Raw genomic sequence first — 15,753 nt, forward strand, 5'->3', positions numbered from 1 at the left:
ACAAACGGCTGTGGTTACATCTCAGTATATTGCTGCTCCAACCCTTGAATACCTTGAAACTGGTATAACCTTGACACCTAAAACCCAGCAAAAAAGAGCAGTCCAGAAAGTTCTCTTCCCCAAGACAGCCAGGAAAGTTTTTTAAATGAAAATCTCATTTCACCACACCATCTGTTGATTTAATTATTACAATCAATTATATTGGCAATGCTTTGTATTGAAGCAGTTTTTATTGAAAAGTTTGATTTTTTTTTTCATAAATAAAAAAGGATATATTTTAAACTTTTTTTCACACATGAACATAAAAACTCTGAAAGCTTTTAGAAATCAAAATTAACTATACAAAAATTAGGCTATCAGTGTTAAATACTTAGATTTTTGTTACTACTAACTGAAATACATTTATATCGTCTATCAGTATAAAAATCTTCATAGTACTGGGTAATACAACATGAATATTTCCTTTAACTGAATGTATTCACATTTTCAGTACACAGCTGTTTTCAGCAAATTTCATCAGTCTATGCCTTTCTTTTCCGTGTAGTTCCATTAAGTTCTGAAGATGGTATCTGCAGCAGTTGTTGTTGCTTCTTTGTGGAAGTGGAGATCCATTCTTCAGAGCTAAATAAAAACAAAGCACAGTAGCTTATTAAACAAGTTATTTGGTTAAAATGAGGAATAGGATCAGGCTAATATTAGATAGTTTAAATACATAGCAAGTTACACATGTGGATAAATTTTTTTAAATTATAACAAATATAAATAACAGACATAGTAATATATTAAAAATTCAGAGATTTGCAGAACACAACTGAACAAGATTTAAACGATCTCACAAATATGACCAAAGTCCAGCAAAGAGAATGATTCAGTCATGAGAGACCTGAGAAATGGAAATTTCAATTCCACATAATTTTAAACAGAGATTTACAGATTTCCCTGATTTTATTGTGTGTTTAACAAATGTTCATTAGCCACACAGGCAACGGATATATGGGTAAAGAAATAGCTATATTAAATGCTTTACCACCAGGTCACCTCATTTAGTTAGGAAAAGTTATGCAAGATTAATTCCCTCTTTATTCATCTGCCCAGAACTGGACCTCAGACCTTAAAAGAGTTTACAAACTAAGCCATCTCAAATGGGTCTGGGGTACAAGAGTTGAATGTACGAGAAAATACAGAGAATGTGAATGCACAAAGATGGCAATCAATCAGTTAATGAAGAGAAACAATCAGATTTAGCAAGTATATCTTTAGACCAAGCTTTAAAAACAGTATAGTTTAAAAGGAAATAAAATATTACCTTGAAAATCAGCCTTATGTGAACTTGACTAATTGTTGGTTATTGTATACAAACACAAATGGAAAAAAAAAGAAGCTCCCATGAAAAACAAACCCCCAAACTAGTTTTTACTTTGCATTCAGGATATGGAAAAGTAATGACTGGATTCATAGCAGACTTACGTATACAATTTTTTCCCTGTGTCTCTTCGCACTCTTTTGGGAGGGATGGGGGTGTCAGATAGATCCAACATTAGGGGCTGAAGCAATGATTCAGTGACTTTATCTGATGGGGTCATACCTAAGAAAAAGTTGCAAGACCCAATGTAAACATATATTCATCCCACTGGTTATAAATGAGCCCTGTAACAGTAGTGTTAAACCTTTGAAGTAAGGTTTTAGACATGCCATAAATTTTATAGTATAGTAAATTTTATATTATATAGTTATATATATCTGAAACTGAGATCCAAGCTCACAGCTGAAAACTTTTGCTTTATCTACAGTTGTCAGGGAGTAAATATTTTTCTTTAAAATATATTTTGAAATATCACAAATTACTTGATACTGCCATAGAAACCATCTCTAGCTAAGAAACACTATCCTTGCAGAATTAGGGGTGTTTCTTTTTATAGTACAATGTTTTGATTGTGTTTCCTTAGTAAAAGCAATTCAGCTCTTTACCACACAGTCGTTTCTAAAAGAATGTCTGTGTTCTCTACCACTGGTCCAGCTAGACAAACAGTTAAACCATCTCATATTAGTGAGATCATAGTTTCAGGTTCACAGGACACTAACTGACCACATTCTTATTATCTGAACACATTACAGGGCAGTGCTGGTCTAGACAATATCCACAGCATCATACTACACACAGTTTTTCTATTCTTTCCCTAAAATGAGACACATCTAAGCTCTTAATTTTAACAAACTTCCTTCATAGTCTGATTTTGTCAGTTTGCAAGAGCAGAACACATCTGGATGCAGTTAACAGCTCTCCTCCTTTAGGACACCAGAAATATAACACAATAACCTACCCAATTTTTGTTCTATTAGCTTGAGGCTTTTCTCTTGTTCGGCAAGTTCCTTTTTTTTCTTTTGCATTTCTGGAGTGTTAAGTGACTGCAAATGTAAATCAAGGTCCTTATTCACACTATCAAGTTTCAACATCGCTGCACGGTATTGCTGAAGAAGATCTAATTGAACAAAATAATAACAGGTAATACAGCAAGTAAGTGGTCATTTTCATTTAGAAGGCTACCACATACAATCCAGATTATAAAAAAGATTCACCAGAAATGTATATTTCAAAAGCACAGCATTAAAAAAAAATAAACCAGTGGGTGTTCTTAAAATAACTGTAAAGACAGAATGGAAAAAGAAGGAAGGGAGAAAAAAATAAATCACACCCAATATTTTGATTCCTCTTTTCTTTTTGAGCCTGTATCTTAGAGCACAGTAAAGTGCCGGCCAACTCTGAATTTTATGTGGCAAACAGGTGGTTTTTTTACATATCTTGTCACTTGCATGTTCCAAAACGAATTCTTTACTTTTGATGCCATTAGAAGTGCTCATGTGTAGTATATTTTGTTTTCAGTGTTATAAAGCTGAAGCTTGTATTTCTGACTCAAATTCTAGGCCAGCCTTGTGGAACACAAGAACATATAACTGAGTTTCACATGAAATTAAAACATGGCCTTCTCCTCTGTGCTTAATTATAGACAATTCCAATTTAATTCACCTTAAATATAATTGAGTAATAATTGAGTTCAACAATTGAAAATGTGTTGATAGACATATATAATACAATATAGTATTAATATAACATAACATAATATAATATTATAACATAATTAGCCTGTGCATGAAATGCTTAACTATTGTTTTCCTACTTGTAATATATTTTAACCGAAATGCTTAGGGAAGACATTTTTAGTCTTTTTCCTCCCTCAGCTGGTCAGTGTTAAGTAGTTTGCTCATGTCCAAGGCTACTCCAACAGGAACGAGTTGTTTCTCATTCTTCTCCTACCCCTCTCCATTGCAATACTTCTAGGAACACTGTAATGGAAAAACTCCATGTCCTTTTGTTTGAAAACTGAGTATTTAGGAATAACCTTATTTGTAAGATTTTTTTTAATGTTTCATAAATCAGTCAGCTCAGCTGTTACATGTCAGAAGCTGCTACCTTTTAACTTAATTTATAAGTTCCTTTATTTAGAAAGGAAGAATTCAAGCACATAATGAAATGTAAGTGATCCCACAGGCAATATAAGGTATCATCTTGTTACAGAAATAATGTAGAAGATGTTGTGCATGACTGATTAGAACAGAAATTTTTCTACTACTGCTAGATAGAGCTCTCTTGCACAGTAAGAAATTCTACATTTATGTATGGTGTTTCTAGATCAAAAAGACCTGTAACTTGTTTTTCAAGAATGCTGGAATTTTATCAGCTCAAGCTTCTCATGTCTAATGTTTGCAAAACTACCACTGCTTATACTCTTTAAGAGTATCTCATATTATTTTTTTCCCCAGGAAGTATATAAATATTGTATATTGTATAGGTACCATTTTTAAAACTAATTTTATGTTCCACTGAAATTTTCCTTTTTATATTACATAAGATAATAACATAAGCAAGCAATCTAGTTTTAGTAGTTCCATATTTTCATGACTTCATTAACCCACCTATCTGTCCAGAGAAAGTAGAGTAAACTTTTGGCATGGGTGCTCCAAATACCATTCCTCTGAGTTTGTCCATTGGAGGAGCTTTATTCTGAAGGCCTCCAAATTTTCCATTGCTGCGAATCCTGTCTCCTTCCCTAGTCAGCAAAGTAGGGCAATGTGTAATTTTTACAACCTACACAAGTATAAAAAATAATACTAAATTAGTAAGTCCAAGGAAAATGTCTTTTCAGCAATGTAGTTGTGAGGCTTGGTATCTCTGAACAACGCAGCTTGTTCTCTAATGAGAATGTATTTTAGGAAACGACATTTTGAGACTTTTCCTTTCAATTAATAGGATTCATATATTAAAATTAAACTTCAGAGCTACTAATTTTGAAAACCAGATTTTTGTTTTGTTTTGGGTTTTTTATTTGTTTCTTCAGATTTTAACAGAGCTCTGGAGGCAGAATATAGATCTACACTGGAAAAAAGGTAATTATCAACATACACCATGAAATGAGCACTTAATTCAATTGTTTGATGAAGATCATACAATCATAGAATGGTTTGGGTTGGAAGGGACCTTAAAGATCATCTGATTCCACCACACCCTGCGTGGGCAGGGACACATCCCACTAGATCAGGTTGCTCAATGCTCCATCCAGCCTGGTCTTGAATACTTCCAGGAAGGGGGCAGCCACAACTTCCTTGGGCAACCTGTGCCAGTGTCTCACCACCCTCACAGGAAATAATTTTTTTCCTAATGTCATTCCTAAGATGGGAAATTCATGCTGCACTGACAGTAAAGGAATGAAACAGGCAACCAATTTTAGATGCCACCAGACATCTAATGTACACCAGTACATCATCTGTACTGTTTAATGTTTTTATCAACAATATAAACAGTGGGATCGACCAGGTTTTCAGAGGACACCAAGCTGAGTGATGCTGTTGATAAGGCAGAGGGATGGGATGTCATCCAGAAGGACCCAGACAAACTGGAGAGGTGAGCCCAGGTGAACTTCATGAGGTTCAAGAAAACCAAGTGCAGGGTCCTGCAGCTGGTTGGAACAATCCACATTATCAGTTCAGGCTTGGGGAGGAGGTTTCAGAAAGGAGCCCTGCAGAAAAGGACTTTGGGGCGCAGGTGGGCAAACAGCTGGACATGAGCCAACATGTCCAGAAGGCCAATAGCATCCTGGGCTGCATCAAAAGAAGCGTGGCCAAGAGAAGGGTGATTCTGCCACTTTGCTCTGCTCCGGTGAGACCTCACCTGGAGTACTGTGTCCAGCTCTGGTGCCCTCAATACAGGAAGGACATGGACTTGATGGAGCAGGTCCAGTGGAGGGCTACAAAAATGATCAGGAGTCTGGAAGACCTGCCCTACATAGACAGGCTGAGGCAGCTGGGTTGTTCAGCCTGGAGAACAGAAAGCTCCTGGGAGACCTAACAGTGACCTTCCAGTACCTGAAGGGGGCTACAGGAAGGCTGGAGAGGAACTGTTTATAAGGGACTGTAGTGATGGGACAAGGGGCAATGGTTTTAAATTAGAAGAAAGCAGATTTAGAATGGATGAAAAATGGAACAGGTTGCCCAGGGAAGTAGTTGAGGGACTCATCCCTGGATATATTAAAGGTGAGACTCTGAGCAACCTCATTTAGATGAAAGCATCCCTGTTCATTGCAGGGGGGTTGGACTAGATGACCTTTAGAGGTCCTTTCCAACCCAAATTATTTTATGATCTCTAGGAACAACCATGCAGTACTATTTCTTGTACTTCTGGAAAGGAAAAAAAAATTAAATTCTAGCAAACTCACAAGCTGAAACAGTGTCAGGACTTTCTCAGACTCTTGCCTGCTAAAATGTGTCCCATTTAAGCTACATAAAATGGGTCAGAAAAAGGTCTAATAAGTTTTATATCAAGATTTCAGTCATTTTAATGACTCTGTAATTTCATCATGTGTCTCAGACTCCTATATTTTATTATACGTATAGAGACTAGGAAAGTACTGAAGAACTTGCATTTACAAATAACAGCAAAACTAAAAATTTTATCTTTAAAAACATGGTCCCATGTTTCATGGCAATGTTCAAATATTTTTATTTGTTGACCAAAGGTCATTTTGTCAGTGCCAATGATAAAGATTTCATTAACTTTAAAGTGCATCAAGACCTACAGACACTAAGCACACTTAGAGCTAACATAACATTAAACTTAGCAATTTTTTTAAGGTTGTAACGCATTAAATATGTAGGTTTGCAATGTATTTGTTTAAAAAAAAAAAAAAATCAAGAACGGCTGAAACATACCTCTTTCCTGTAATGGTTGGCAGCATCCAAGTTATCTATAATGATAGTGTCACCCAAAAGCATCCCAAACACTGAAAAATATATTTTTTTTAACCATGAAATTTCTCTGCAACAAAATAACTGGAGTTTTGAAAGATCAGTTCTGAGTCATGATTATTACACCTATTCAGATACATGGAAATGAAACAGAATATACATTATCTTTTTTCCATGAATTTTTATTCTGAGATGGAGATAAAAAGGCAATCTTTTCACCAAAGAATTCAAAAAGAAAAGAATTTTGTATGTTTAACTGTTTCCTGGTATAAATGATTATATTTTCTACCAAAATACTCCTTTGATATCTTACATTTATGAAGGCACACATAATGGAATCCCAAGTTTTAGGACATTATACATGATAGTTTTTAAGTCCTTCCTGATTTTGTTCTTTCTTAATGTTTCATAGTATTCCATGGGTTAGAAATTAAAAAACATTCACAGGCTGATGATCCAACTTCAAGACTTTTCTTCTGCTAATAGAAGACCTCATGAGGAACATATGCTGGTATCTGTAAATGTTTCAATTAAGTTTACTGCATGGATTATGATTTGTGATATTTTTCTATTTTATTTATTAAAAAGAAAAAAAAGGGACAATTTCTCTAGTATTATTTACCTGTTTGACAATGCTCTGCATTATCTGGAAATGTTAACAGATCTCTTGCAAAAACAGGATTTCCAATAGGTCTGAAGAAGATTTTCCCATTTCTTAAGTGAGGTAAAGGTCTAGTTAAAGAAAAGGGAGAATGAGGGAGCAGAAGGGAAAAAAGAGAGAGAAAAGAGAAAAAAGTAATTTGTCCTTATTTCAATATTACTTTTGACGGCCTAGTCAGAAATTTCAAACTGAACTGAATGAATCTTAACACTACCACGTAAGGTGATAAATGATTCCAAAAATACCTGAAATGCCAGTTGTATTAAAGATGCTTTGGTGAAACACTAATTTGTAATGAGACATATATCAAACAAATTCGTATGAATAATTTTATGGACAAGTTTTAATACACTAACTTATAACAGAGATTTTGGACCTTAAAAATACACTTGCACATCAGATCTTTTCTGGAAAGCATTCTTTAAGATATTATTAGTTATCTTCGTCAACCAATTATTTTCAGGGAATTCTATTTTCCTTTATCTTCCAGGAAACCAAAACAACAGAATGTATTTCTATTACAGCAGATGATTTTAGAAAGTGTTTTAGAAAACATTTTAGAAAATTTAGAAAACTCCAGAACTCTTTTTTTTTAAAAAGTCAGAATTTGGAGTGCTAGAATTATTTAAAAGAAATTCCTGCCCTAGAAAACAAGTGAATTTAAGAAAAGGTAGGTTGTATTTTCTTTTTAATAGCAACACCATATTAAATAAAGAACAAGATACAGCAGTTAGATATAAAGCTACAATTTCAACTGGCATTTCAAGTGACATTACTGTTGTTATATTACAAAGCCAGAAATTTTATCCTTCAAATCTTTAACAGAGGTTTGAAAAAACAAATCAGACAGATAAAGGTTGAAGAAGTATATACTACAAATGCAGAAATTCTTATTATTGCTTTTTCTACCTGTTCCAATCAGGGAGTGTCTTCTTGTAAATAGAATCAAGGGGTAACACTTGTTGTCGACCTTGAGTTTCATCAAAAATAGAACGAGCGGCTTCAGTAGTCAGTGTGACAACACAATCCATGTCACTTGCCAAATGCCAAGAGATAACTTTTGCTGCTTCGTTATCCTCAATTTGAGCTAGATGTGCAATCTGTACCAGAGAAGTTAGAAAAGTCATAATAGAAGCCAAAACCACCTCCTCTAAAACCACCTCCCAAAACCACCACAGACTAGTCACAACCATCCTGAAACGTAAGACATTTAATTCCACTGTTGTTAGCTCTGTTAGAATAGCTGGTCACCTGATGTGTTGAGAATGTCACCTTTTTAGTAATCCTCAAAAATTACTTGCCTATTTGGTTGGCTAATTTTTCATCACTATTTCCTCATTTAAAGGCTCTCCAGAAGAAAACTCACCTTGCCTAAAATATCCTGGTTTCCTTTTGGATAGTTTGGGAGGGTACAAGTTCGCCTTGGCTGTTTCATTAGTACTTCTTGATCCAACATCTTTTGTTTTATAAGAGAATCCACGTACTGAAGCTGAGAATCAAACATTAAAGTTAGAAAACAAATATCACTGGGCTCAGCTGCAGAAGTAGTCATTGGATCTGCTGTCAATCAAGTTCCTAACAAAAAAATAACTCAGTAATTGGAAATAAGACTTAATACCTAGCGAACAGCTATATAATCTCAGAGGAGAGCAAAAGAAGGCACACTGAGATTGTGACTATGAATGATTTTTACTGCTATGGTTTTTTTTTAAAACTTCAGGGAACATTTCACAGTGAACTACCAGAGTTTGAGAAGAGACAAAACTGAAAAAAAAATTGCAGGAGACAATGGCAAACATACAAAAAGAAGCCATTTTACAAAGGGACTATGTCCAGGCCTGAAAAATTTAGCCAGCAGAGGGAACTCGGGTATTATGATTGCAGAATGCGCACAATTAAATTCTACTGAATTCTGACTCATGACTTTAATACTTGGCTTTATTTGACCTAAAGAGAATTGATTATTTACTTTTTTTTTTTTTTTTTTTGTGAAATGCTAGTAGTTTGAGATATTTCTTTAAAAAAAATTCTTTCTAATTGGATCTTTATGGGAAACTAGCAATGAGGTATACTGCCCTCAATCTTTCAGACTTATGTTAACTTGGGCAGCAACATATGAAATTCTCTAATTCTCTGAAAAGGAGTTTTCTTTGGTCTCTTTGGTTTCTTATGCCAGAATACATGCAGTGTCTATTGATCAGCCTGCAAAAATGCATTATGAAAACTAGGTAACACAAGTAACATTAGCAGGAAGGCAAAGCCAAGATTAGTTTAGTAAGAAATCAACCATACTGTGTTTATCTGTGGTAATTCAATTTGGTGTTTTTTCAGTTCGTTCCTCAGGTGAGTTTCTCTTGTTTCAGCTTCTTTAACCTGACCTGAAACCAGTAGAATCAACAGACAGTAAGGCAACATTAGAAAGTAACAAAACATGTCATGTAGAATTTCTTACAACATTTCAGAACTATTCCACCCACAGCTGATCCTGCCCACTTCTTAATTTCAGATCAGTTGTGATTTGTCCAGCTACTAAGCTATTTCAGCAGCTATCTCCTTAAGCTTAGGAAGCAGTAAGTCCAGGCCTTAGATCAGCCTAAGAATGTAAACTCTTTTTCTTTCATGCTCAGTTATCTTTCCAAATGGTTTGCCAATAGGCAAAATTGTGTTAGGTCTGGGGGGAACAGACTCTGGTAGCAAGGGAGGTGCTACAGAGGTGGCTCCTATGAGAAGCTGCTACAAAGTTTCCCCACTCAGATGGGGAGGTCAGATGCACCTTTGACTGAGGATGAGCCCATCAAGCAAGGGTGGTAGCAATTCTGCAATAACATATTTAAGAAAGGGAAAAGGAAACTACAAAGAAGAGAGAGTGAGATGCAAGAGAATCACATATGAAGATACCAAGGTCAGTGAGGAATGAGATGAGGAGGTGCTCCAGGGCAGAGGTTCCCCTGCAGCCCATGGAGGAACACGGTGGAACAGATATGGACCTGCAGCCCACAGGAGACCACAGCTGAGCAAATGTTGATCTGCAGCCCATGGATTACATCACATCAGGGGAGGTAACTGTGCCCAAAGGCTGTGACTGTGGGGAAAGCTGCTCTGGAAAAAACTCGGTGCTTCGAGAGTGCAGTGGAATGTATTTTGTCCATGACCATAACTGGTGAATGAAACTTCTCCATCTTGTATTGACCCAGAAGTTTTCCTTATACTTTCTCCTTCCCATCCCACAGCAGGGGAGGAGTGAGAGAGCAGCACCATAGTTCTTTGTTACAGACTGGGCCTAAGCCACAGCAAATGGTGGAAGGACAAAGTGGTGGCTGGCACTGTCCTCTTTTGCCTCTGATATGGGACACCACTTTCTGGACACTGTTTCCTCAAAATCATAGAATCATAGAATTGGCTGGGTTGGAAGGGACCTCAGAGACCATCAAGTCCAACCCTGATCCACTACCACTGCGGTTACCAGACCATGGCACTGAGTGCCACATCCAGTCTCTTTTTAAATATCTCCAGGGATGGAGAATCCACTGCTTCCCTGGGCAGCCCATTCCAATTCCTGATCACGCTCTCGGTAAAGAAATTCTTTCTAATGTCCAACCTAAACCTCCCCTGGCACAACTTAAGACCGTGCCCTCTTGTCTTGCTGAGAGTTGCCTGGCAAAAGAGACCAACCCCCAGCTGGCTCCAACCAGGCTCCAAATCTTCTATGTGAACTTCTTTTCAATGTTAAAAAGAAATGAGTAAACAGGTAAGTTGCTTTCCACTCCCTCTGTTCAAACTGGCTTATATTTGGAAATTTTATTTAAGCATAATGTATAATGTTGGGCTGTGACTTACTCTCCTGAGACGTGCAGAGATCTGCAAATATGAAAAACCCCACCTATTGCTTTTCACACTGAAATTCAGGCATTTGCATACGTAATGGAAACATGCAGTAAGCAGTGACAGAAACATAGCCCTGTACTAAAATGACAAGGAACAGCAGCATTCTAATTCTAATCACTCTGTTTATTTACATTTAGAGATGAGTTAAAGTAAAAATTCCAAGTTCATCTATTAAAACAAACCTTCTGATGAACAGACAGGATGATTCACAGAAATTATGCAAAGAAAACATTTCTTTCACCTCTCCTACTCCCGTAAGCCACTGTCCTAATACTGCTCTGTTTAACACACTACATAGAGAATTGTATTTGCTGAAGAACAGAGAGATAAACAATGAATAGCTACAGAATATTTTTCATCAGTGTACACAGTTAGTGTACAAGCATGTGGGAAAAAGGTTAACATTATGAAAATGTAAGACTGACTTTTTGAAAGAAGATTATCTAAAGTTCATTCCCTAAAATTTTTTTAGGCAACCCTGGAATTTCCAGATGCATGTGCATTTATGCAAGGCAGTCATGGAAAAAAAAAAACACACAAAAAAAAACACACACAAAAAAAAAAACACACAAAAAAACCACACACACAAAAAAAACCAACCAACCAAACAAACAAACAAAAAAACCAGAAAAAAAAATCAGACCACCAACATCAATGTTTTATTTGTTCTTTTGACAGATCTGACCTAAGACATTCTACCTCAAATCAAGACCTTTTATAGGAAAGGTCCATCCAAATAAACAGGTGCTTCCCTGCTATTGCAAAGATATAGCAATTAGAGGAGAGCCAGAAGGGAATGTATCTCATGATTTCAGTACCATTTTTTGTCCCTCATCTATATTTTAAAAACTATTAAAGGATAAAAAGTTTAATTATCAGGAAATTTAATTATATAATTGACTGAACTTACATTTCATTTCAGCTACAAGCTGGTTAGTAGTATCAAACCAACTTCTGTAAACACCTATGGACTGAGATAATTGGTCTCTCTCCCTTGTTAATGTTGCCATCTGTTGCTGCTTCTTGAAATCTACATAAATAATAAATATATATTTAGAAGAATATACAGTAATATAGTTGGTTCAAACATAAAAAGATTCTATAAAGCTATTATACAGTTCTGAAGAAATATTATGGACCAAAAAATAGCTGGTAATAAGGAAAAGTAAGCATTTTAGAGCAATTGACACATACCATTGTAAAACATAAATGACAGACGGTATGGTTCCAAAGGTTTTTTCAAAGCTGGTAGATCTGGCTCAAATACAAGAATATATTCAGTGCTATCTCTTCCAGGACTGTTTTCAGCCAGCACAAGGTTCTAGTAAGAGAAAAAAACATACATAAGTTTATGTTCACAGCTGAGCTAACACACAAAAATAAATTACCATTCTTCAAATATTAAATCTGGTAAGTTACCTGACATATTAATGTCTATCCAATATTACTACAGTTTTAACTATTTGCTTGAAAATGCACTTCATACCTAATAAAGAAGTAAAACACAACAATTTAGCAGTAACTTTTATTATTTGAGAATTAAGACTGTAAGTTTACCTGTTTAAAAACCCTTATTTTTGGTTATATATTTTATTTAAGAGACATATGCTCAGAAAAAATATTTTCTGTGCTGTCTCACAAGCAAGATATCCTAAAATTTACTTCATTCAGCTTGAGAATAAACGCATACGCAACATTAAAAAGAAAGAGATAAAGCACAAGCACAGAGAAGGAAAACCAAACTATTCCCAGTGCTGAGTTAAAGTTACTGCTGTTGCCATGGAAGTAGACAGCAGGTCTCAAATGAAGCAGTAATATATATGTAAGGCCAAACCCTAACATAAACATCCTATTTCAATCACTCATTGAAAAGACAAACTAAATCTTTTGCCTTTCTTTACAAACACAGGAAAAATTATAAAACCATCAAGAAACGTAGACAAAAATAAAATTAGTATAGGCAATATCTAAATGTGTTGTTACTTTGGGAAAGGTAACATGCATAAAATGAATAATGCTTATATTAAAACTCATAATGTTTCCACCTTTAATATGTAGAAATTGCTACTCAACTGGCCAAATCAAGAGAGAAGTGGTTGCAGCCTAAAAGAAGAGATAGATATATAACCTTCAAAGACAGTCTTCATGTCTTTCAAAAATATTGCAGCTAAATATTAATCAGAAGAAGAAGTCTGTAGTTGAATATCTTTTCTTTAGAAAATTTATACTAACAAAAATCTTAAACATTTTCCTTCATTAAACAAATTCAGTATCGCTAAATCTCAAGGTAAGAGTAAACATGTCAGACTATCAGATTCATTATATTATTCCTCACTGCACAAAATCGTATTTATAAACAAGAAGGAACAATTTCAAAATAGTTGAACAAGCATTGGTGTGTCCCCTCCCCATTACTAGTCATAGGAAAAGTACAATGCATCACAACCAACAAACCCTTTCCACATAACCTCTGTGAGTTCCATGTAGTCAGAGAACTCAGTATAAACTGAACAACTGAAAACTAAGATAAGAGATATGGGATTTACTGGAATGGAATTACTCCTGATGGAAGACAAGGGAACACAAGTTACTGTCAGAGCAGTATGGTCTCAGACCACAGTAATGAGAAAGCTGAAGAACACAACCTCCCCCCTCTCCAGCAAACCAAGAACAGGTAGGTAGAGAGAAAAACTGATGCTGGTCTGGGAAGCTACTTCCAAAGAATGAGTTAGAAAAGGTGCCTTAGAACGAGTTAGAAAATGTCTTTAAAAAGTTGGATTGTCCTTCAGCACACCTTAAAATTGGTGGAAGATTTACAACTTCTAGTCATAGTTTTACTAGGCTAGTAAAACATGACAACCAGAGAAACCAAACAAGGTAGGGGTATACTTCTGCTCTGCAGTTCTTCTGTGATACTTCAGCAACTTTAGAAAATACAGATCTCAACTTATTTCATCACTATGAGTAGTCCTGTTGAGTGAAGCTCTCTGCAAGCTTTTAAGATATTCAGAACAAATGTGCAGCTGTTGGGTTTTGGGTTTTTTTGTTGTTGTGTTTTGAACAGTTTCAGGTTTTGTGCATATAGAAGTTTTCACTTGTGTCTTTATATTACACTTTGTAACAACTGTTACAAATGGAACATGTAGGTTTTAAAAATTCAGTTTGTATTTATTAGGGAAGTTCACTGAATTAAATGACTACAATATGCAGTACTTTCAAAGGTATGCATGATGCTGCAGCCAGACATTCAAACTGAACTAAGGCAAGCATTTTTAATAGTCAAGGGCACTCATGACTGAAATAAAATAGTGTTATCCTTACTTTTTCAAATGAGGATAGGATGTCTTTCTGCGAAGTATATATAAGTCCAGTTAGTTTGACAAACCGTAAAGAGATCTTGATAAATTTAATTACATAAGTATATGAAGAGGTAAGACTATATGATCTTAAGATATTATAAATAAAAATGTAAAATACTGCTAATATTAATGGTTTACCTAAAAATTGCTGAAGTGGTTTTTTTCATGTGAAATTCAAACATGTGACTTATCCTGGATCCCTCTGTGTCCTAGTCCCTAACTGAATGTACTTGGAAATGTTTCTTGCTTGTCAAGGATAAACAGTTTAAAAAATGTCCTTCCTTTGGGTTTTCTGAAAATCAGCAACCAGCCAAAGAAGAAATTATTTATCTATTTACTTTAAGGGAAAGCTACAGTATGTGCTAATCATTCACAAAACATGATAAGTTGTAAGGTCAACTTTCAAACTGTAGTAAAAGAGGCCCCATTAGACCCACTGAACATGGAGCTGTTTATTTCAGTCACACTTACAATTGCAGCTGACCCTCTGTCAAATGGAAACTCAACTGTACTGACTTTCCCCTGAAACTGTGGGATCTCTGTATCATCTTCATTGGGGCTCTTTATTTTTGCTATTATTCTGCCAACGAGATCAATTCCGGTGTGGTTGTTGTATTCATCCTGTAAGTAAAAAAGACAAAAAAGTTAAGTTTGAAATGTGACCTGAACTAAGTAATACATTTACATACTGTCAATGGGTTTATGTGGCAAGGTGCTGGCAGAGGGGGGTTGCAGGGAGGCCTCTGTAAGAAGCAGCAGGGGCTGTGTCAGGTTGAACACGGCCGGTTCCTGTCTCCAACTGACCCATCACAGGGCACAGCCAAAGCCCCTCACCCAAACCAGTGGTTCCTCTGGGAAAATATATTTCAGATGGGGCAAAAATGCACAGGCAGAAATGCACAGAAAGAAAAAAGAGATACAGCAGAGAGAACACCAAGGCAAGAGAGAGTGGAGGGGAGGAGGTTCCCAACAAAGATTCCCCTGCAGCCTCTGGACAGGTATTTCCCCGCAGCCATGAAGGTCCATGGTGGAGCAGATAGCCACAAAGCGGCCTGTGGAGAGGGCTCACAATGGAGCAGTTAAGGAAGGACTTAACACCCCCCCATCCATGGGGGGACGCACACTGGAACAGGGAAACTGCAGAGGAAGGAATGGCAGAGAGGAGCTGTTATGGACTAACTGTGACCACCACCATTCCCCATCCCCCTGTGCTGCTTGGGTAAGGGTAGAGGGGTGTGAAGCAAAGCTGAGCCTGGAAAAGGGTAGGGTGGAAGGTGTTGCTTTAATTTTTTTTGTCTTTGTTTCTCACTACCAATATCTATTTTAACTGGCAATAAATTAAAATAATTTTCCACGAGTTGAGTCTGTTTTGCCCACTGCAGTAACATTTTGCCTATTTCAGTTAACTGGTAAGTCATCTCCCTGTTTCCCTGTGAACATTCAAAGATCAGGAAACCTTATTTTTTGTAATAGAAGATTTCTACAAGAAATTATCTCTTGGAGGAAAATTGTGGAGAGATACATCTGCTGTATCTTTCACATATAGGAAAT

The 15,753-nt window shown here is 36.1% G+C and overlaps 1 protein-coding gene across 1 annotated transcript in view; it reads right to left on the bottom strand.

Moving 5' to 3' along the window:
- Window positions 1–226: 226 nt before the first annotated feature.
- Window positions 227–15,753, bottom strand: part of SMCHD1 (structural maintenance of chromosomes flexible hinge domain containing 1) — a 67,913-nt gene continuing 52,386 nt past the window's right edge. Inside the window, exons 37-48 of the mRNA XM_030445853.1 lie at window positions 14,674–14,823; window positions 12,038–12,164; window positions 11,754–11,873; window positions 9,251–9,336; window positions 8,325–8,447; window positions 7,868–8,058; window positions 6,920–7,029; window positions 6,262–6,332; window positions 3,973–4,144; window positions 2,322–2,480; window positions 1,468–1,585; window positions 227–621 (exon numbers count right to left, since the gene is read on the bottom strand). Of these exons, the coding sequence (XP_030301713.1) occupies window positions 522–621; window positions 1,468–1,585; window positions 2,322–2,480; window positions 3,973–4,144; window positions 6,262–6,332; window positions 6,920–7,029; window positions 7,868–8,058; window positions 8,325–8,447; window positions 9,251–9,336; window positions 11,754–11,873; window positions 12,038–12,164; window positions 14,674–14,823 (1,527 nt within the window). The 3' untranslated portion in view covers window positions 227–521. The remainder of the gene's footprint in view (window positions 622–1,467; window positions 1,586–2,321; window positions 2,481–3,972; window positions 4,145–6,261; window positions 6,333–6,919; window positions 7,030–7,867; window positions 8,059–8,324; window positions 8,448–9,250; window positions 9,337–11,753; window positions 11,874–12,037; window positions 12,165–14,673; window positions 14,824–15,753) is intronic.

This window comes from Calypte anna, chromosome 2 (genome assembly GCF_003957555.1).
Source record: "Calypte anna isolate BGI_N300 chromosome 2, bCalAnn1_v1.p, whole genome shotgun sequence".
NCBI lineage: Eukaryota > Metazoa > Chordata > Aves > Apodiformes > Trochilidae > Calypte > Calypte anna.